Below are 23,005 nucleotides of genomic sequence, written 5' to 3'. Positions count from 1 at the left end.
ATTCTAGATGCCCATTCTGAGATACCTGGAAGGGGCTCAATTTGCAGTGGGCAAATGCTCAGCACTTTTTGAAAACCCTTTCGGTGTCTCAAATGGGGCACCTCCCCCCCCCAAAATCACTAGTCACTTTAGAAAATTTGGGCCTAAAAGATTTTCCTCATGGCCACAGAGGGAGTCAGTGGCAGGAGCTGGGATTAAAGCATGGGAGTTTCCAGCTACCAAGTCCTTGTTCAGATCACAAGATGCAAAAACTATTCCTCTAACGAAAGTCTTCGCCAAAATATTTCAGAAACATCAAGAGAGGTTTGGATGAACAGGGCTCAGGGAGCAGGAGAAGGAGTTGAGAAAATACCTCACACCTGGGGGGGGGGGGGGCAGAATATATCCAGGTGAGAGGGATCTCTGATCAAATGTTATTTACACACAAACCAACCCCTGGTTCCTGGAGATATTTTGCCTGAATAAATTAACTAAGCATGAACCACTCCGTCTCCAAGGCATCTAGTCCACGGGTGATGGCAGGCCGTCTCTGGAATGAATGCTGCCGAGGCAACGCCACAAGTTTGGGAACCTGCACCGGACTAATCCGGCAGGAATCCCACCTCATCCCCACGCATCTTCCGATCCAGCCACCCAATCCAAAGCACCCCGACGCCACCTGACACGGACGGGAGAGATTTAAGACTGATCAAAGCCTATCCCCGAGCGAGACAGAGCCGGCCAGGGGACTCGCCTCACGTCGGGCCCCCTCACACTGAGCTAAACACTAGTTAAACAAGGCCATCAGATTGCATCGATTCAGCTCCGTCTGGATAACGCAGGGGGGAGCACTTCCATCCCCGTAGCTACTGGCAAGTTTATTTGGCATCATGGCCACACAAAAATCCCTGTCACCCCATAGCGCCACAAATGTCCCCCTCATTGCTGGGCTGGAGTCAGTCGCAGGCGTTCAGCTCCCACCTCCTTTCACACTGCCACGGCAATTCTGATTACACTAATTTCGTCTGCTCTGTTCTAACTGCTTTAGCTGCCCCATTAAATCTTTGTACAGACCCCCACCCTCCCCTCCTCTCGGCAGTAGAGAAAGTACAATTAAAACTAAAGCTTTCAGACATTTCGGCAGCACGAGAGGGACCTGCACCTGAGTGGAGAGCTGCACTTGTCATCCCCACTAGGCAGGTCCCATCAATAGCTACCATACGTCTGTCTTCAGTCCCAGTCTGGGCTGCTGGTTTATACCCCATCATTCACACCCCACACCTTGTCACGCCCCCAACTTTTCCCTTCCAAAGGTGCACGTGGTCTCCAATTAAGTCAACACTCCCTCCATGCCACCCCACCGAATACCCCTTTCCTTCTGTGCAGTTGTTATTTCCTTCATTTCCTATTTTTCTTCCTTTCCCTCTAAAGATGCTAGGTTTCTGGAACTAATTGAATCAAGAGTCCTGCAAGAGGCTTTCGCGGCCAGCATCTGGCAACCTTCAGGGGCCTACACCAAGCTGCGTTTGTTGGGGTAGAAAAGTCTAAAGCTCCCCCACTCTTCCCTTCCCCCCCTCCCGCCACCGGTTGTATATTCTTAAACCAATCTCGAGGCACATGCCAACTGTGGATCCAACACAAGGTCTCCAGGAGAACAGTGTACAGCTCAAAAGGGCAGCTAAAGGCATTTGAACAGCAGCCGCTTTAAAAAAAACAAAACAAAAAAAGGCAGCACAATTCTAAACCCTGCTTTGCTTTGGAGGGGAGCCGCGGAGCGCTGGAACCAACGATTTGCAGAGGAGCCTGAACCAGTTAGGACCCTGATTCCGCTGCAGGGAAGTCAACAGGAGTGGAAGCAGGATCAGGCCCTAAGTACACAACTGCCACTGAAATCCTAATGTGGGTGTTTAATGCTCCTTGGGCTCCTCTGCTGACTCCCAGCTTAAGGGAAGAACAGGAAACCGAAGGCAGAGTTTTAAAGTGACGCATAAAGGTCAAAAAGCAGAGCTGAAAAAAAGCTGCCCCATGCTACCCTACAAAGGGCAGACAAGGCCTTGGTTTGGCCATTCTCTCACAGATAAGATGCACCCTAGGAAACATTCACTTACATACAACACATGCTTGGCCCTCCTTTTTTCCTCCAGCTTCAAAGAAAGAAATGAAAGGGGGGGGAGGGAGAGAAAAGAAAAGAAACCCCATAACGTAATTGCTATATTAAAAAGAAATGGCAGGCAAGAATAATAAGGGAGGTGTCAGAAGTGAAATACAGTAGCAGACATTAAAAAAAGACTACAGTTCTGTGATGGGGGTGTTAATTGAACACAGAGAAAGGCAGAGAGCTAGAGAGAACAAAGGGGTGCTAAGGAAAAAAAATAAATAAAATATTCTACCTCCTCCAAAGAGCTGATTTGAGTTAACTTTCATGAAGATAATACATAGGGGAAGGGTGGCTAAGAAGTGCCTTATGTAGCTACTATGTTCAAAATTTAAAAACAAAAACAAAAAAACCCAACCAAACAAACCAAAGCCACTATTAACAACAATTGCACAGCTAATCACTGCTGTCCATAAATATTCCACTTAATAAATTTTATCTGTTGGGGGTGTACTAATTTTCCTTTTATACCTGAATTACTTTGACACACAGAAGGGAAAAAAATAATTGAGAAATTAAAAAAAAAAAAAGTCAGGGTCTTTTTAAACAGAATGTGTTTCACATTCCCACATCCACGGAAGAAGCAAAAAAGTAAATATCCCTTCTAATGTTTAAGGAGGAGCGATCGGATTAAATGATCATAGATCCTGTGTTCACCTTCTCTCTCTTCTCCATTCCCCATCAAACGAGATGGGAGTTGGAAAAGGCTCACAGCTGAAATAGACGCTGCTGCATTTTGACAGCAGATATTTTCCAGTTTGCTATCCAAGGACCGCACGTCTGCGTTTGCCTTGCCTGATTCCTCTACTTAGCAATTCTGCTCAGGCAGAGAATCATCTAAAAACACAAACAGGAACCCCCAACCCTTGCAAACTTTTCATAATTGCCAGTGCAATTTTTTTTATTTAAATTTCTATTGACTGGGAAATCAATTGCATTTGAGACAATGATGGCTTCTATTTTTATTATTATTTTATTCCAAAAAGCCAATTAGCCATTTGAAGCTAGTCCTACCAATTAGCCCCCAACGAAGCAACCAAAAAAGAAGGGAAAACACTGCAAATTAGCAGAGACTAATCATGTGTACATTTAAGCAACAATTTTTCCTGCATTAACCTCAAATCAAATCTCTCCACTTACTACTTTTTAAAAGACATTGCTCTGAAATAGACAAAAGAAACTAACAGATTCCAGCAAACAAGCTTTTTTAAAAAAAAAAAAAAAAAAAAAAAAGCATGCCTATAAATCCTTTAAAATAAATGAAGAGTCATCTTGCAAAAGGGGACTCCAACCAGTAAAGATGACCTCTTTTTCTAACAACTTCATGGACACTTTGGGTTCGCTCAGACTACGTTAACGCTATGAAATATTAGCTGGAATGTTGCGGGAGTTGGTGGTAAAGTCTCCATCAGGCTCTGGAGTCACTTAAATCAAGCTGTTTGAAAGCGAATCCCCGTTTCCGCACATTGTAACGCTTGAGATGGGACGAGTGGAACACACACACGCTCGCACACTCGCCCCACCAGAACCACAAGCCACTTGAGTAGTCAGGATTTTATCCGACAATGGATTCTTCCCCGTTGACTCCACATCAGAAATTCAGATGTGGGGAGGAAATCTAACTTAGCCCAACTTTCACCTTTGCACACCTGCACCTTGGATTGCACTAGGCCTGTGTGTTCCTTTTGGATGAGACTCATCTTCGGAGGACCACGGCTACTCAGCTATAGAATTTGGTCCAAGAAAATAATAAAGATACCACCTGCACCTTTCTTAATTTCAAGTGTGATGGATTTTTCTTTTCTTTCCCCCCTCCCTCATTTATAAAGCAAATTATTCTCCATACACATATAGCTGACTTGATAAAAAATAATTTCAAATGCCATCCTAATTTACCTATTTGGGGAGTTATTCTGTTTAACGCAGCAGCCTCCCGTCTAGCAATCCGCCAGAATGATTAAAGGGAGACGGTACCAATCCACACCTGCTCTTTGTTTGCACTGTCACACTTTGACCTAATGTCTCTCTAGATTTTAATTAGGGGATCGGAATTAACACACCCACTCATTATGGACACTCAAATGTTCCCACCTCGCTCCGATTCCGTATAGCCCAACAGCTTCTCCAAATATTAGAGCGGATAGGGGTGTGGGTTGTTGTTTTTCTCCCGCTATATTTCCAGTTGCTCTAATTCAAAAAGAATCATCCCCTACAACTTCACAACTGCTTTGATTACAAACCAGGGCAGATATTGATTAGAGACTGGGCCAACCACCAACATTTTATAGACAACATTGTCAACAAAAGAAATAAGAGGAAGAGAGAGACAGGTCGTTTTCTTGGCTAACAGAAAATAAAAGGAGAGGAAGAAAAGGCACTTGCAGAATTTCCAAGGCATCTCTAATATTTATATATACACAGGGTCCATTACATTATAGGAACCATATAGAGGCTCCATTAAATTATAGGAAATATATAATGAAAGGCTTCTTAAGAAGGTCAGGCACTGGCAATGCAGCCCTAAGGACTTCAGAGAGTTGAATGCCACTGCTAGGTGCTTTGTCTAGGTTACAAGCTGCTCAAACAACATTTAACAAAGGGTCTCCTTAGTCATATTATATATATTACAAGAGTCAAGTAACCACATTTTCAATCAGCTGCTAACACAATGAGGCATATATATTATATATAATTTTTTTTAAACAGACACAGATTCAGGTTTCCGAAAGCTGCTCTCCCCCACCATGTGTAACTATCAATGTATATCAACTGGGCGTGCAATCATATTTATTGTCACTTCCATTCATGTCATGCCCTTGCTTATATAGTTTAGATATGAATTATTGACTGTTACAGTCCTGCTGGTAAAAGGGGAGGGGGGGGAAAAAAGTCAAGTAGCTCGCAGCGTGTTAAAAAAGAAGCTGTTGGATCAGGCTGCCTATATGCAGTTCATTTTTCTGGGAGGCGTAAACAAGGATTTTACCCATTCGGAGGGAGGAAAAATAAAATTAAAAATTGCAAAAAATAAAATACATGGCGGCGGATGTTGCTAAATGTCCTTCCCTGAGCATCTGTTGTTTAAGATCACCCTTGATTGATGACTGCTATTTTTTAATTGTTGCTTTTAAAATTTAAATGCCCCCCTGGGATGTGTTATAAGTGTGTTAGTGCATGGTAGGAGGTCTGGAAAAGTGGGAACCAGCAGAATGAGTGTTGTGATGTCATTACCGCCCTTACAGGAGAACACCCCCTGCCATATAACAACAGTACCCTAAAGTAATCAACAATCTAATAGATAGGCTTCCACTAAAGGTATTTGACAACTTTCTCTGTGTGTTATCTGGTGTCAGTGACTGGTAGATATACAGGGATTTTAACTTTATTTAAAATAAAATAAAAAAAACTTTAGAAGTGTATTTTTATTCTTTTTATCCTTATTTAAGAGACAAAGTGAAAACAACTTCTTAGGGGGTTGTTGTTTTTTTGTTTGTTTTGTTTTAAATCTATTTTCCGAACAGTCTTCATAGCAGTGCAATATTTTAAAGATGTAACAAGAGAATTGACATATTAAAAGCAGCAAAGGTTGCATGGGTGAAGATTAATTAATATTTTCTCCTCTTCGATAGATACCCTACTATGCAATGTTAATGCCAGAAGTGTAAAATATTCCATTTTTCCCTTTGAAATAATATTAAAAAATAAGAACTTTTGAGGAGAGGGGAATACCCTTAAAGTGGAAAAACAAAATTGGCACAAAACCCATAAGATCGTCAGAATCCCCATTCCTACCTGTTTTTTCTTTGATTTCACACAAGACGTTAAAAAGGGCCGGCTTCATTCTGTGGCAGTTTAAAGCATGTTTCCTGCAAGAAAGAAGCAAGGTTAGGGTGCCATGGCAGCTCAAGACAACTTTCAAAATTGAAATTGGCTAGTATGTGCAAAAGGAGGGGGAAAATACAATTAAATACCTATAAATACAATATACATTTTGGCCAAAACTGCACAGGAAGCCACCATGCAATAACTTTTAGGACTTTAACTGATGATCTTTCATTCTTGAGGGGCTACCCACGAACACAGATAACATAAATTAGGCCAATTTAGGAATTACTTGAAAATGGCATTTGCTGCTAAGTGGCATTCACAATCTAGCAGCCCTAGCCAGGCAATTAACAGCCAAAGCCAGGAACATGTGGAAGACATGAAATACACAGCACTGAGATCTGTCTCCCTCCCTCTCACCCCGTCCTCACACTACCCTCCTTTCTATTTAATACACCCATGTGTTCCAATTCATCCTGCAGATGCCCCTCAATATTTGAAAGTTGCACCAATTGGAACTGTCAATTTATAGCATTTCAGGACCCAAGTTAAAGAGAATGGAAATGCACTGCCAGGGGCAAACATACACATCTGGGCACAGAAATGCATTTTTTCATGTTTACATTATGCTTCTTGTGTACACACTGCCTGCTTGCTGATGTTAAGATTCAATTATTGACAATTAGGACACTACACTCATTAAAAAAAAAAAAAAACACAACACACACACACACACACACAACCTTCTGCTTGGTGGATTTTTTTTAAATTTTCTTTTCGGGCGGCAGGGATTGGTTATTGTTTTTGAGGGAGGCAGGAGAGTTGCTTGTTTAATTGGCTGGTTGCTTTTAAAACCCATCAGGTTCCCACTTAAGCAAAGAAACAAATGTAATTTTTTTAGCCATCTAATCACTTTGCAAAGGGCTTGGTTGTATAAAGGGCTGTTCTGATCAGGCATCAATTTTGGGAATGTTGTTTACTAACTGAAATGATATATAAAGGTGGTGGGAATATCTGGCAAACATTCACTATTATTTTCCTCACCACCACCCTGCCTTATGGTAAAAGATTGGTATACGAAGTCTCTCAAAGGCATAGCCCAGAAAAGCCACAGTCACCTTAGCAGAGAACTCAAATGATCACAGCCATTTGTATATAAACAACGCGTATGTGCTTCACACACACAGACACTATTAGCAATTTACATTTTTAAAGGAACTTCATAAAAACTAATATGGGATGCATACGCAGGACTGAAAACCAAGCAGTGCTGAAAAATACAGTCGGTTTCAGAGCCGAAGAAAAAGTCCTGTAAGGAAGTAGCCGTGGGTAGCCCAGCAAGGCAAAACATGGAGCATCATCCAGGTCTCAAAGTTCTGTTTGTTTTTAATTTGATTGAATGTAAATTACACATGCAGGAAAATACACACACAGACAATTCCTGTAACTTTCAGGATAAAGATTTCCCCCACTCCCACAGCTCTGTCTGGGCATGAAGTGGGAAATTTCTTCATCCTAAAAGCTACCAAGCTCTGCTTCTATAACAATCAGCCCAATAACAAAGTATCCTATGATATTGGGGTTTAAGGCTAAGAAGACAGAGAGACCAAATATAATAGCAAGCCTCACCCCTTTGGAAGTAGATCCAAGCTAGTTTATTGGGATGTAGTTTTTCCATGAACAATGTTCTCTAGCAATCTGTTCCATTGTGGAACATATGTGCCAGTGAGAACTATACCACACCTAAAAGCTTTTCTTCAGATAATAAAATTCTAATTTATACCAGACAATTTTTGGCAACTTTATATTAAAAAAATAACGGTGCCTTCATTTTTTTAAGTTTGGCTAGAGCTTCTCAAAGCTGTCTATTGAGCTTGTATGCGGTGAAGTCGAATATGTTCCAGTTAGCAGCTTTTTACTGCTTTTTTTCTTTTTAATATCCCATCATAAAAAAAATCTGTGCACATCTGCCCCAACCATAAAATGTAGCCTTAGCAAAAAGCGCATTATTTTAAAATGTGTCCAAAGACGATACACCACTTGGTGTATCTTCTATGGAATTCAAAGCAGGGTACTGTGTTTTTAAAATTATCTGCTATAAAATGAAATACTACAACGCAAATGCTGAAGAAGAATCAGCTGCCATCCCCAAATCCTATTCCAGAAATGTACATAATCCACACATTGTTCCAATAACACATAGAAGTGTCATAGGTGCTTAATGCGGGGGATGAAGGGGGGGGGAAGAGAAAGAGTGTAGTTTTTGTACATATATCTGGATTAGACAGTAAACTCACAGAAAACTGGCCCAAGTTTTTTTTGTTTTTGTTTTTTAAATCCCATCACCCCAACAAGAATCTGAGTACGACTTTTTCAATGAATAAAAGCAAATATCCACCTCCACCCTTCATGAAAAGGGCCTGCTTTTTAAAATCCCACAGAAAAGCTTTTCTAAAAGGGCTGATAACTGGCGACAAAGAAAGTGATTTGTTTTTACACACACACACAAAACCACAAAAGAGCAAGGAATCAATTTTTGTAGAAATCCTAACCGTCCCAAGACACGGGCAAGAAAGGTGGGAGGAAAGGAATGAAAATCAAATAATTTAGCAATAAAGTCTAGCTTGAGACTTTCTCCTCCTGGGATACCACCCAGCAAGATGATGTTCAAAACTTAGCCCTCCTGTCCTGTTAGACTCCAGGCGCCATGGAAGTGAGGAAGGCCGGCTTGAGATCAGAGAGCGGTTTCAAATAGATAGATACAGGCAGACAGATATAATGTAACTATATCATATCACCAAATATATATATATTTGCGATCAACATTTCTACTGTAGCTCTGGTTCCTTCCCTTCCCCAACCTAGCTAATATTCAAAGCAGAGAAAGCACAATGAAGAAACCCAGCACTGTGTAAGAAGGAAGAGAAGATTTCGCGCCCCCCCCCCCTCACCTGGCTTGTGCCTCATCCAAACTCTGATCTGTGATGGTCATGATCTGCTGTAAAATGTCTCCAATGTCTTGTTTCCTGCCTCCCTCGCCCTCTGTCCCTCCTGCTCCATCCTGCATGTGTTGGGACAGGCCGGGATGTCCTGCCATCCCCACCCCAGCATGGGAATGCATCAACCTGGGTTGATCGTCCATCGCCCAAGCTAACAGCAGCAGCAGTCCCTTTTCTCCTTCCTTCTCCCTCCGGCTCCTTCGGCGCGCCTCCTAGGGAGAAACCAGTCTTTTTATCCTTCACGCTGGCTCCAAATCCTTCTTCTCGGGAGGAGGAAATTAAAAAAAAAGGGCAAAACGAGAAAGGGGGAGGGGGGTCCCGTTGCTTCTTGAAGGGGAGGGAAGGGGACTCGGGGGGGGGGGGGAGGGGGAAGAGGATGACTCCAAAAAGCAAGAAAAATAAACCTCCTTGCCACTTGGTGGAAGGTGGGGGGGAGGGAATCAGAGCTGGATTCTGGCTGCTTTCTTAGTCCCGGGCTCCTTTTGCAATCGCAGAAATGAGCTATCAGCCTTTAAATCTGCCTCTTAATCCTTTTGCAAATAGGCATTGATCTGGGGAAGGCAGGGGCGAAGGAGGGTTGCAAGGCAAACTTTCCCCCACCCCCCTCCAGCCACTGCCAGAGCGATCTCAAAGGGGGTGGGCTGGTTTGCTTTCTTTCTTCTTTCCTCTCCCCTTCTTCTTGCAAAAGCCAGAGCTCTGCCCCCACCCCAGCAGCAGCAAAGCAAGCAAAATACCCTCCCTTTTCTCTCTGTCTCTGCAAACTCCAGCAGCCCCCTCTGCCTCCTGCTTTTGTTTAGCTCAGGCTCAGGACTCCTGAAACTGACACAGAAAAAAGCCACAGGAGAAGAGAGCCAAGCTGCCCACCCCTCTGCCTTGATTGGCCATCTGGGAAGGGCCCGAGCTCCTCCCACCCCTTCCTCAGACACATACACTCACATCCCCACCCCACCCCCCAGCTTCCTGTCAATCACCGGGTTCAGAGGTGGGCTGTGCCCTGCTTCCATCCGAAGTCTCCAGTCCTTAAAGGTGCAAGGGGGTCTTTGCAAAAGAAAGTGCACTTGGCCTGTTCCCCCCCGCCGCCCCGATGTGCTTGCTCTTCCTAGGGGAGGGGAAGGCTCCCAATCCAGCCACTCTGCAGCCCTGGGAAAAGAAACAAAAGGAGGTTTATTGCAAACATGTCAACGTACCACTGGTTTACTCGCTTGCACGTCCTTGCGAAAGCATTGTTTGCACGCTGGGTAGCAGGGAGGTGCCAGCTGTGATTTAGGAAAAGGGCCTGGTTCGCTCGGCAGGCTGGGCAGCCCTATACCTTCAGAATGAGGAGGCAGGCCACAAGAAACCCTGGGGCTGGGTGAAAAACACAGCATTTTTTTACAAAACAAAAGAAATAAACACCAGGTTATTTCATTCTCCTGAAGTTTCTGAGCCTTTAGGTTACAGTTGGGTCACGTTCTCAGCCTTTCCTCCACAATCATGAAGACTAGAAGTTTTTTTTTTAAATGAACTCCTTGTCTAATCCACTGACTCCAGGAGTTGGGGCTTTAAGACATACGCCAAATACTATAAGAGTTGGCAGTGCTGGCTCTGGATGACAATTTTGCAATAGGAGAGTTCAGTTAAGTGAGAGCTTGCCTTTCTTCCCAAGTGCCAGAGGAAGTTTTGGAATGATTTACAGAGCACCATCAGTGCTGGCCCTCCCCTGTACAAATAGAGCTATATATGGTGCCTGAACTCAATCTCTTTAAACTGCCTTTGTGGGATTAAGTGAAGTGAACCGGGGCACCACCACCTTGAAAATCATATTTTGTCTGGAAATATTACAGTGGCCTAAGTATAAGTAACTCCTGTTTCACAGCTAGTAAACGTGATGTTTCCCTCAAAGAGACAGTGACCAATTCCCCCTCCCCCTGAGCAGTGGTAGGGGTCTGGCATTGAGGCACCTGAATGAAAAGCGGCCAACATGTCCATCCACTGCCATGAGATCTGTGACTGCCCACAGATCAAACACACACTTGTCTGGAGCTACCCAACCTCCCTCATAATAGCAGGAGCCGGCAGCATGAGCAGACAGAGAAGTAGAGGGGCTCAGCAGTGCCTACCCATGGCCAGGCAGAGTCACTACAAGGGGATACCAGCTGCCTGCCTCGGACTCAGCTAGGTGCCTGAGCATGCAGCAGGTGTGAACATCACATGAGGCCCCTGATGTGGCCTAATGTGGGTAACTCTGAAAGAGATTGTCAGGTCTCTGTGCCTGGCCTGCACAGGAGCTCTGTGCTGCTGACCTACCTTGGGGGATGTATGTCCCCTGTTTGCCAGGAGATCCATATTTCTGGCACGTATCACACAGGTCTTTGTCCTTGTTCTGCCCAGGGGGTTCCTGTCCCTGGCTGGTCAGTTGTAATCCCTGTCTCATGCACTGCTTCACATGGAGCTCACATGCAAGCTCTGCTCCAGGGCCCGTAGGAGGATATTCGGCAGTAACACAGCACCAGAGCAGCTGCTGGTTCTGAGTCTGGGGCCATGATGGTGTCATCTATTCCCAGGACCACTGCATAGAGCTTGGGAGGAACAGGAGCTGGATGGCAACCAGTGATACACCTTTCTGCAGGGAGCCCCCATCAATCTCTGCATCCCTTTGTGACTGAGACCAGGGATAGGAGACAAATGATCCTTGTTCTTCTCTCTCCAGAGCTCTGCACAGACCTAGGGAGTAGGGTTGCCAACTTTCTAATTCCAGAAAACCGAACACTCTTGCCCTGCCCATTCCTGCCCACTGCCCCGCCCCTTCCCCAAGGCCCCACCCCTGCCTGAGCCCGCCCCCGCTCACTCCATTCCCCTCCTCCACCCTCTCTCACCTGCTCATTTTCACTGCAAGGCCCAAACAAGCATATTTATTGTTTTGACAGATGTATTATGTTAAGTTCAGGTTTTATTTGTTACAGGACACTAGAGCTGGCAGCAAAATAGTCAAAAGGGGTAATTAAAAAAAAAAATGAAATTTCACAGAGGTTTTCATGATTCTTTCCCGCCCCTCTTCCTATTTTTCGTAACCAGCTCCATGTTTTTTGATCACTAAAGTTATTGTAATTTTATGTGTAGAATCAGGACCACGCATTACCAGAGCTGCAGTGGGTACATTAAAAGCCCACTCCCAAAGCCCAAATACAAATCCATAGAGCACAACCACAGAAATGCACACCTATCCAGATACCTATATAAATAAATCTGTAGAACCTGACTCCCACACCTACATGCAGATACACAGGTGTATTCATGTATACACATCTAGCATGCACTAACACACATACTTCCACATTATTTATTATTATCATTGTTGTTTAGCCTAGAAACCGCAACTAAGAGCAGGGCTCCAGGGTGGTAGGTGCTGGACATATACATAAAAAGAGAGTCTGCAACGAAGAGTTTATAATGTAGCTAGACAAAGGTGGGAGAAATGTATGATACATTGGCTCTTCTGCAATTACTAGTCAACATTCATTTTTTAAGAAATAATACATTTCTTTTAGAATTCCCTTCTCTTTTAAAAACTTGTTATGAAATGAATACACACATATTTTGTGGCATCAGTTTTTTTGTGTGCAAACCAGCAAAAGGAATAAAAGTCGAAGAGATAGGCTGCACATTTTATTCACACAGATATACACACATGCGGCAATACACGCACCTCCCTACACAAAGACATCTCTTACAAGAGTCTCTTACACACATAAATGCATGCATGCACACACTTGCCTACACAGAGACACTTTTTTATATACTTTTCCAGGGGCTGCCTAAATCACGCAGCTTGGAAGGGAGGAGAGTGGGCTGGAGGGGTAAAGATGGGGGTGGGTGGTGGAGGAGAGAGGATGGAGAAGGAAAGAGGCCAAGGACGAGAGCAGGGTGGGGGTGAGAGGGGCAGTGAAGGAGAGAGGAGGGGGTGTGGGGGGGTATGTGGGGTCGATGGGGATGTAGGGGGAGGCAGAAGGCTACAGGTGCATGAGGATGTGGGGGGCACAGAGGTGTATAGGGACATAATGGGAATGCAGCAGTGTATGGAGGTGAATAGAGTGCAGGGCTGTGGGGGGTGAGGGACATGGGGGTGGTGGCTCTGGGAGATGGAGAGGATGGGTGTGAGAGCGCTGTAAGGGGTACAGGGCTGGGATGGATAGTTGTGGGGGGCAGGATGGGATGGGACGAGGAGGGATGCAATGACAGGGGGATGGGTGTGCGGGGGGAGCTGGGACGGGGAAGGATGCAATGACGGAGGGATGAGGGTGCGGGGGGTTGGGACGGGGAGGGATGCAGTGAGGGGGATGAGGGTGCACGGGGGTTGGGATGGGGAGGGATGCAGTGAAGGGGATGGGGGTGCAGCGGGGTTGGGACGGTGAGGGATGCAGTGAGGGAGATGGGGGTGCAGCCCCATTCCCAGCACTCAGAGATGGGAATACACATACCTCCAACTCCTGGGTGCCGGCGATGGGGTGGCAGACCGCGGTTCGCAGCAGGGCACACGCCACAGCTCCAGCCCAGCCACATGAGGACCACAAGGAGAAGAGGGCCGAGTAGCAGCAGGAGAAGGACGCACCACGCGACCCCTCTCAACAGCCACCTGAGAGCGCTCACAAGTGGCGCTAGTTCCTCTCCTGACCCGAGCTAGCCAATGGGAGCTGCGCTTGCGGGCGGGGGGTGGGGCAGCATGCGGACTCCCCCTGGCAGCCCCTAAGGCTAGGAGCTGGACATGCCGGCTGCTTCCGGACCTGGGAGCCGTGTGGGCCACGGCGCGGTGCTAGCAGGGAGCCTGCCAGCCCCACTGCGGCGCCACAAACCGGACATTCAACGGCCCAATCAGTGGTGCTGACCGGAGCCGTCAGGATTCCTTTTTGACCAGGTGTTCCAGTCCAAAACTGGGCACCTGGTCACCCTACTGGGGAGGAATGCAGTCATTGGGGGCAGGTGGAGGAAGACCAGGCCTCAGTAGCTTGTTTCAGCTGTGCCCACCCACCCTTGCTAAAAAGGCAATTGAAGGGAGAGTTATGGGGACTAACTAACAACTGGATTCTATTAAATTAGCCCCTTGCGAGATGACTTATCCTTCGGCCCGACAAAACGACTGCTAAAATGCACATGAGTCTCACCTCCTTTGGAATGTACCAGGTTGCAACAAGTATTGTCAAAACAGTGTCCCTGGGCAGGATACCCTGGATTCCCTTCAAGAAATCTTTACCATTACACAAGTGGAACACAGTGATATAAAGAATAAGTATTTCCACCGCACACAGTATAAGCATGAACACTGAGTGATGTTGCTTCCCCTTTACACCTTGCTTATTAACGAGTGGTTTCGTTTCAATGGTAAATTGGATGGATCGATTCCAAATCCCTCATCCCTGTTCTCTGCAAGCCTCCCTGTCTTTGATTTATCATAGATTACTGGAGGAAATGTTTGTGGAAGGCTCTTGTTAAAATCTTGGCACCATATCAGTGTAATTCCCACTGTTGATTAAATGTAAACCATGGGTAAACCCTCCTCCGGCTGGAAATACCAAAGTTAAAGTTGAAAGAGCAGAGAAATAAATATTTTTGATCCAAAATCTACATGCCCCCAAACTGAAATGTTACTGTTCTGAAATGCTGGTGTAGTGCCTCATGGGAGTTGTAGTTTGGATGCCTCATGCCCATTCTCTTCTATAGAGTGGGCTCCTTGGCTAGACTTCATCTCCTATACTTAGGCTGCAATTATATCACGGTGGGGAAATAGTCACGGATCAATTCCACATCTCCCCATCCAGTGCTCTATCTTCTAGACCACACTGCTTCTAATATGGCAAGTTTGTCTTCCATAAAGTATTGCTTATTTAAATAAATTGATGTCTCCCTGTTGAAAATGCTGACTCAGCATTTTTCTCTCATGTGTCCTAACCCCAAACCAGCCTAACATAGGTCAAATATTAATTAGTTCCAGGGATGTCAAGCGATTAAAAAAATTAATCGTGATTAATTGCGCGATTAATCGTGCTGTTAAACAATAATAGAATACTATTTATATAAATATTTTGGATGTTTTCCACATTTTCAAATATATTGATTTAAATTACAACACAGAGTACAAAGTGTACAGTGCTCACTTATATTTATTTTTTATTATAAATATTTTCACTGTAAAAATAAAATAGTATTTTTCAATTCACTTAATACAAGTACTCTAGTGCAATCTCTTCATCATAAAAGTTGAACTTACAAATGCAGAATTATGTACAAAAATAACTGCATTCAAAAATAAAACAATGTGAGACAAGTTCACTCAGTCCTACTTCTTTTTCAGCCAATCACTCAGACAAACAAGTTTGTTTACATTTGCAAGAGATAATACTGCCCACTTCTTGTTTACAATGTCACCTGAAAGTGAGAACAGGCGTTCACATGGCTCTGTTGTAGCCAGCGTTGCAAGATATTTACGTGGCAGATGTGCTAAAGATTCATATGTAACTTTATGCTTCAACCACCATTCCAGGGGACATTCCAGGAGAGATGCTGATGACGGCTTCTGCTCGATAACGATTCAAAGCATGTATATTCATTTTCATCATCTGAGTCAGATGCCGCCAGCAGAAGGTTGATTTTCTTTTTTGGTGGTTCAAGTTGTGTAGTTTCCGCATCGGAGTGTTGCTCTTTTAAGACTTCTGAAAACATGCTCCCCACCTCGTCCCTCTCAGATTTTGGAAGGCACTTGAGATTCTTAAATCTTGGGTTGAATACTGTAGCTATCTTTAGAAATCTCATATTTGTACCTTCTTTGCGTTTTGTCAAATCTACAGTGAAAGTATTCTTACAATGAACAATATGCTGGGTCATCATCCGAGACTGCTATAACATGAAATATATGGCAGAATGTGGGTAAAACACAGAGCAGGAGACATACAATTCTCCCCCAAGGAGTTCAGTCACAGGTTTAATTAATGCATTTTTTTTTAAACGAGCATCATCAGCATGGAAGCATGTCTTCCAGAATGGTGGCCAAAGCATGAAAGGACATACAAATGTTTAGTATATCCGGCAGGTAAATACCTTGCAACGCCGGCTACAAAAGTGCCACACGAACGCCTGTTCCCACTTTCAGGTGAAGTAAATAAGAAGCGGGCAGCATTATCTTCTGTCAATGTGAACAAATTTGTTTCTCTTAGCGATTGGCTGAACAAGAAGTAGGACTGAGTGGACTTTTAGGCTCTCAAGTTTTACATTGTTTTGTTTTTGAGTGCAGTTATGTAACCAAATAAAATCTACATTTGTAAATTGCACTTTCACAATAAAGATATTGCACTACAGTACTTGTATGAGGTGAATTGAAAAATACTATTTCTTTTGTTTATCATTTTTACAGTGCAAATATTTGCAATAAAAATAATATTAAGTGAGTACTGCACACTTTGTATTCTGTGTTGTAATTGAAATCAATATATTTGAAAATGTAGAAACACATCCACAATATTTAATAAATTTCAGGTGGTATTCTATTGCTTGACAATGTGATTAAAACTGTGATTAATCGTGATTTTTTTTATCACAATTATTTTTTTTAATTAATCACATGAGTTAACTGTGATTAATTGACAGCCCTAATTAGTTCCGTTGAAGAGTGGATGTATTTCTTTTACACTAAAATGTGTTGTGCCCAGAATTTGTATTTGTGCATTACTGATTTGAAAGTAACACATTTCTATTTTTGCAAATTAAACTAATATGAAAACTGATTTTTTTCATAAGCTGACATAAAAGTGTAAGTGATTTTTCTAAGCATTATATGTATGGAATAAATGGTATATTCACAGTGAGTCATACTCTATATTCAGTCATTACTGTCTATGCTTACAAATTAAATCAACTTAACTACGTTGCTCACTGTGTGGTACATTTCATACCCTGAATGCCATAGTTAGATCAGCTTAAACACTCTGTAGACACAGCTAGGTCGACAGAATTCTTCCATCAGTCTAGCTACTGCCTCTCGGAGAGTTGGATTAAGGATATCAGTGGAAAAATCCCTTCCGTTGATATTGGAAACATCTATACTACGGTGTGAGCCATAGCTATGCCACTGTAATGTAGACATATCCCTCAGTTTAAACTCTGTCTTTTTGTACATTACAATGCAGGATTTAATTATGTGATCACCTGCTATTTCTGAGAAGTGGTGGCAACTTTTAGTATAAAAAGCTTTTTCATTGAAAACTGGCTGCATTTCAAAAATGAGAACTTTTTGCAAAAGTTTGTCAGCACTACCAAAATGTTCCATTTTGTGATATTTTCTGTGATAAATTATCACATTTGTATCCAAATCATTTTCAAAATCATCAACATTTCTGGTTTACCCTAAAACTGTGTATTCGGGCAAATGAATATGTTCAGTAATGATTTTGAAAATTATTCAGATACAAAATTTCAGTATGAATATTAACAAAAATGTCACAGAACATTTTAGGTAAAAATGGAAAATGGATCCATTCTGGACTTGATAAAACAAAACACAATTTTGAAATTATTTTGTGAAATAATTTCCCGGTTTCAACCAGCTCTATTTCTTAAATAATACAATATAATAATAACATCTAGCTCTTTTATAGCACCTTTCATCCCTCGATCTCAAAGCGCTTTCCAAAGGAGGTCAGTATCATCTCCAGAGTACAGATGGGGAAACTGAGGTACCAAGAAGCAAAGCCCAAGGTAACCCAGTGGAAGAGCCAGGAACAGAACTCTGATCTCAAACCATTTTTCAATAGACAAAAAACATACATGTAACATGCTGTAATTTAGAAAAACCCTCTTGTATTCTTACATTATTTTCATTCTCATCATGGTCCAGTATATCCTTGTTGACTTTCCGTTTTATATAAGTTCACATTTATGTATTTTAATAATGCTGCCCATATAATATACCACATATTTCAACAACATTTCCCCCCCTTTTGGATGGATACACTTCTAGACAGTGTTTTATTAGTGTAGTGTATATCTCACAAGCTGATTCTCAGAGAAATATATATATTAGAGTTGTCTCTCTCACCAACAGAAGTTGGTCCAATGAAAGATATTAGCTTACCCACCTTGTCTTTAATATCATGAGACCAACACGGCTACAACAACACTGCAAACTTATTCGAGTTATATTAACAAAGGATATTAATTTGAATGATTTCTTAGTTTGCTGTTGCTTTGAGGCAAAGATTTAGTTCATTTGATTTTTTTCCCATTGCCTACCTACAAATGATGTTGATAAAGTTCACCTGTGGGGTCGAGGACTCTTGGTTTCTATAGGGCTTCCAGCAGCTGACAAAGACAGAATCAGGAATATGTTCAAGCTTCTCCTACAAATATTGTATTAATGGAGCGGTAGCCAAGGCAAACTCCAGTAACATTTCCTAGCCCCAAGCAGTGGGGGTGGGGGGTGAATAGGTGCCCTTCAAAACTAGGCAGACAAATTAGAGAGAAGTGTCCCATAAATAAGCATCTGCCTACTGGAGAGATGATCACTGATTACTAGGATATATTCTCATCCTCTCTTGCATGTCTCAAGGTGGGTGTAATCAATAAATTAGGTTAAGGGTTCACTGTGTTATGGAGAGAAGCTCAGGTCTCTCAGGTTGCATGCAGGCCGGCATGACCAGCAGCATTGATTCACTGTTAGATTGGATTTCCCCACTACCCCTAATTTCTTCATGCAGTTGCCCACACATGAGCTGCCTCCAGCAGCACGAACTGGGGTTTTGACCTAGTGTCTGTGTAAGGAATGCTATATTTGTCTGTTCCCTTCTCTCAGCAAGTCCCTGGGATTTGGACCATAGCCTTTTATTTCATTTTAATTTGGCTTCTGCCCCAAATTTCTTACATTTAAGCACTTGGCTTATTATCATTCCAGTTCCTCTTGTACTTTACTCAGTTCCATTCTACTAATTGGCTTGAATGTGGGTCTAGTGTTCCCTAAAACAAAAAAATAGATCCTCAGCGGATGCCATTGCCAATGTCCATTTAAAACCCTCTCAAATTCCCGGAACAGTAATGATACTTCCTTTCTGGAGGTGGCAATGCCCTTGATTCAAAAAGGACTCACCCAAAGCTTTCCCTGCTGACATTCATATAAAACAGCACCAGAGCTACCTTGCACAGCATCAATATGTATTACAAATGGCCATGAAAAAAAATCAGGATAACCCATTGTTGTCTAAGAGCTACACATCAATATTATTACTATTAATTAGCCAAATAGTCAGGTTATTTGTTATCTCTGCATATCTTACAGATCATCCAATCAGCATGACGAAAGCTATTTTGACAGTCCTTGTCACTGCTCTCTCCTTGCAGGTCTTGTGCACTGCCTTACCTTGGCTAGCGGTTAATAGAGCAGCCGAGCAAAGTTCAGGGATCCACAGAGTCTAAAGGCCAGAAGGGATAAATCTAATTATCTAGTCCAATGGTTTTCAACCTTTTTACATTTGCACACATCTAAAAAATTTCAAATGGGGGTGCAGACCCCTTTGGAAATCTTAGACAGTCTGCAGGGTCCACGGACCACAGTTTTGAAAACCACAGATCTAGTTTGACTCCTGCATAACATTGGCCATCAAACTTCTCCCAGTATTCCTGTATGAAGGCCATATCTCCTGGTTGATCTAGAGCACACTGTGTTCTTGATAGTGACGGCACTGACCCAGCAGTCCTTTCAACCTGTGATGTTCACCTACTAGATTAGATGGTTAATTCTTCTAACCCCAAACAGCTAATGAAAACACCAGGACAAAACATGCATTTTGGTTAAACCAACAGAGATTTCAGGTCAGGCCCTGAAGAAACAGGGAAATTCCTTGTTTTCAGGGACACATGACCGCCCTAGGAATCCCATCTGGCCAATGTAGCCACTGGGATTTTGATCCAAATTCTGCACCACAAGATGCCCATCCAGAGCTCTTGATGGGCATCTAAAAAACACAACAACGTGGGCGTTATAAAACAGACATTGCCCAATGCAGCAACAGCATCAACTCTCCTTCCTCCCCTCACCCCCAGACCACAGCCTGAGCCTACGTCCCCTGAAATCAATAGGATCCATTTACTTCAATGGATCACCAGTCTGCAGGACTATAAAGCCCACACATTCCCACTAGTAAGAAATCCCTTCCTCGGCTATTACCAGTTCAAACAGATGGGCTTTGCAGTGTGTCTGAAAGGTGCAGGCTGGTTTGAACCACAGGCAGGAAAGCGTTCCAAAGGCCCCTTAACAGGGTGTCTTAGCCATTTAAGGCAGACCTGTGATTCAGTATTAGCCTTGTTCCTGCAGTAAAGCATGCTGGGGTTTGTAGTCCAGAGGGATGGCTGGGAATTAGAAGCTGGCAAGGAATGCTGGGTAAGGGAGCCAGGGGATATAAGCAGCTGCCTTTCCTAGCAACAGTGAGAGCTCTTGGGGAAGGAGGTGCTGTTCTCAAGGGAAGAGACTAGAAGAAGCAGGCTATGGGACTCTACTGAGAGAACTGAATACCCCTAGGAAAAAAATAAGCACAGCAGCAAGTCTCAGAGTCCAGAACAACTGACTCAGGCTTGCTCTACAGGGCTAAAAGTAGCAGCGTAGGCTTTCCTCCTCAAACTGGATCCCAGGGTTCTGAGATCCACTCCCCTGGCCAGGTTTCAGAGCCCAGGCTCCAGACAGAGTGGGAATATCTACACTGCTCTTTTTAGCCCTTTAGCATGAGCCTGTCATTTACCCAGGGCTCCGAGATTCGCTGCTGTGGGGATTTGGTTATTTTTATTTTTTGCAGTGTAGACGTACCCATGGTTTTCCCAGCCTATGAAATCTTGAGATTTTTTAAAATGTTCTCATCTCGAACTGGGACACAAAATCCAAATAGCAAAAATTCTTGTGAACTGAAAATATGAAAAAAAATGTGTTTTTGGCCGTTTAATTTAAAAACATTTTTACCCTAATTAGCTTACATTTTGAGACACAATTCCAACCCCAGATGGCAAATTTCACATCCAAAACAGGAAGTGGCAAAACCACCCATTAAAGCAAAGGCAAATGCACATCCGCGGGTGAAGAGACTGGGTGGTCAGGCAATAGATGTTGACTTAGAGGAAACTGCGCACATCTACATGACAGGAGGACAACTTACAGCCTTTCAGAACGGTAGTGCACTGAAAGCAGAACCAGAAAAGACAAGGGCAATTGATCTCTCAAGGCAGGGCAGCATCATTACCGGGAATGTTGTCACGTGGAAGAGGAATGCCCAGGAAGTGGTTCAGTGAAGAAGAAACTGAAAACTAACGTGAAGAAGCTGGGAGATGCTGAAAGAGAAGACAAATCAGGCAGCTGCAGGTTGAAATGAAAGTGTTTGCCCATCAAACTGATGGATTTAGAAAAGGGAAGAGTAGAAAGGTGCTATGGCACGCGGAGACTCAGAGTGAGAGACGAGCCAGTGACAAAGTGAGACAAAATAAAACTGTTGACAGAGGAACTCTGGGTGTGGAGAGATAGAGCAGGGAAAAAGCAAAGGAAGACAAATTGGTCCTGGCTGTTATTTGGGGTCATTGAGACACCACAGAGGAAAATAAGCAAGTTCTTTAAGGAAGAAAATTTAACAAGAAAAAGCAAAGAATCCAGGAAAATGGTTGATCGAGCTGCCCATAAGAAACTCATACCTCCTTCATCCCATTCCAGAGACAAGAGGACAAGCAGCCTTCTGAATGTTCCCATTATAAGAAGGTGGCGAGAGAAAATGCTTTGGAGGATTGCAATAATGACCATGCTATGTATGAGAACAAAGCTATAGATTTATGTTTATTAACCCCTGCGTTTGCAAAGCATTGTGGGAAGGATATAACGTTGTGTCTCCCTAGGTCCTCATCACTGCTGGAAGCTGGTCTGGGGAAATTGTTGTCAGAGGGTGGATTACACTGCCCGTAAAGAACTTTAGCCTATAGCTAGTCAGAAAATACCAATTATTTTTTGTGGAAAATTTCAATGACAAAAATTGTTTTATTTGAAATTTCCCACACGCAGTATTTCTGATGAAAAACCAAAGCTGAAAAACCAAAAAAGTTCCAGTTTTCCAGAACAATTTTCAGTATTTTTCCTCAGTTTTCAGTAAGTGTTTCCAAGTTTTGGTAAACTGGAATTTTTAACCAGAATCAGAATTTTTTACCCAACCCTTTCAGTTTTCAGCATATAGCTGAAAAAAAACTTTAAAAATTCATTTTCCACCAAAAAAAAATTCTGTAAAAATTTTCAAGCTTGACAAAAAGCCATTTTTTGCCTAACTTACTTTTGAACCAGCTCTGCATTTAGTCCCACATTTGTGCGTGGGCCCAGTGTTATTTCCACAAAGCATTGGATAGCAGGGGGGGCTCCCTTCTTTTCAGGGCCCCTCGATAGCTTTATTACTTGCGGTTTTATATCTGTGCTCCCATGCCTGGCTGGTGCACAGCCTACATGGCTGCCATGAGATCCGCTTTCACTCTAGTTCTGGCTGATACAATTCACCCCCTCAATGTGGGTGGGCTGACGTGCCTATTCCCAGAGTAACACAGTGTGATTCTTTGTCCCCCTCTAGTGGCTAGACTGTGGTTAGAGATTTGGCCTCCTACAGCCTTCTCCATGTGGGGCCACCATTTGTAATGATGCCCTGAGTACTTACCCCAGCAGCTGGGATGTATCTGTATGGGTGGGAGGGCTGGGCCAGATACACTGTTCTCCTGCTGAGGTGGGGTTGTCAGGGCCCCCCAGAGCTGTGAGTCTTGGACTGAACACCCTACTGATGTGTAAGGGGCTGTTCACCTCTCTGGCTGACTGCAGACTCAGGCTGTGTCAGTTGCAACAGACTTCATTTTAAGCTTTTCTTCCCAACCACAAGGGTGAGAAATGTACTTTTTAAAAAAATGAAACCTGACAGTGGTGTAATCACATGACTCCAGGCACTGGGGCTCCAGGCAAAGATACATAGTGCCTATGCCTTAAGCTGGCCCTGTTTGCTAGTCCTCTGTAAAAAAAATCAGACTGAAATGAATT

At 43.3% G+C, this 23,005-nt stretch overlaps 1 protein-coding gene across 5 annotated transcripts in view; it reads right to left on the bottom strand.

Moving 5' to 3' along the window:
* PBX1 (PBX homeobox 1) overlaps positions 1 to 9,831 on the bottom strand; it is a 245,912-nt gene extending 236,081 nt beyond the window's left edge. The window contains exons 1-2 of one of the 5 annotated variants that reach the window (XM_065554577.1): positions 8,908 to 9,831; positions 5,924 to 5,997 (exon numbers count right to left, since the gene is read on the bottom strand). In XM_065554577.1, the coding sequence (XP_065410649.1) occupies positions 5,924 to 5,997; positions 8,908 to 9,098 (265 nt within the window). In that variant the 5' untranslated portion in view covers positions 9,099 to 9,831. The remainder of the gene's footprint in view (positions 1 to 5,923; positions 5,998 to 8,907) is intronic. The other 4 variants (XM_065554576.1, XM_065554579.1, XM_008173549.4 and 1 more) reach the window with 4 other exon arrangements.
* Positions 9,832 to 23,005: the final 13,174 nt, after the last annotated feature.

The sequence above is a fragment of the Chrysemys picta genome, chromosome 8 (assembly GCF_011386835.1).
Source record: "Chrysemys picta bellii isolate R12L10 chromosome 8, ASM1138683v2, whole genome shotgun sequence".
Lineage (NCBI taxonomy): Eukaryota > Metazoa > Chordata > Testudines > Emydidae > Chrysemys > Chrysemys picta.
The sequence above is the reverse complement of the archived record's forward strand: the minus strand, read 5'-3'. Positions and strand labels throughout refer to the sequence as shown.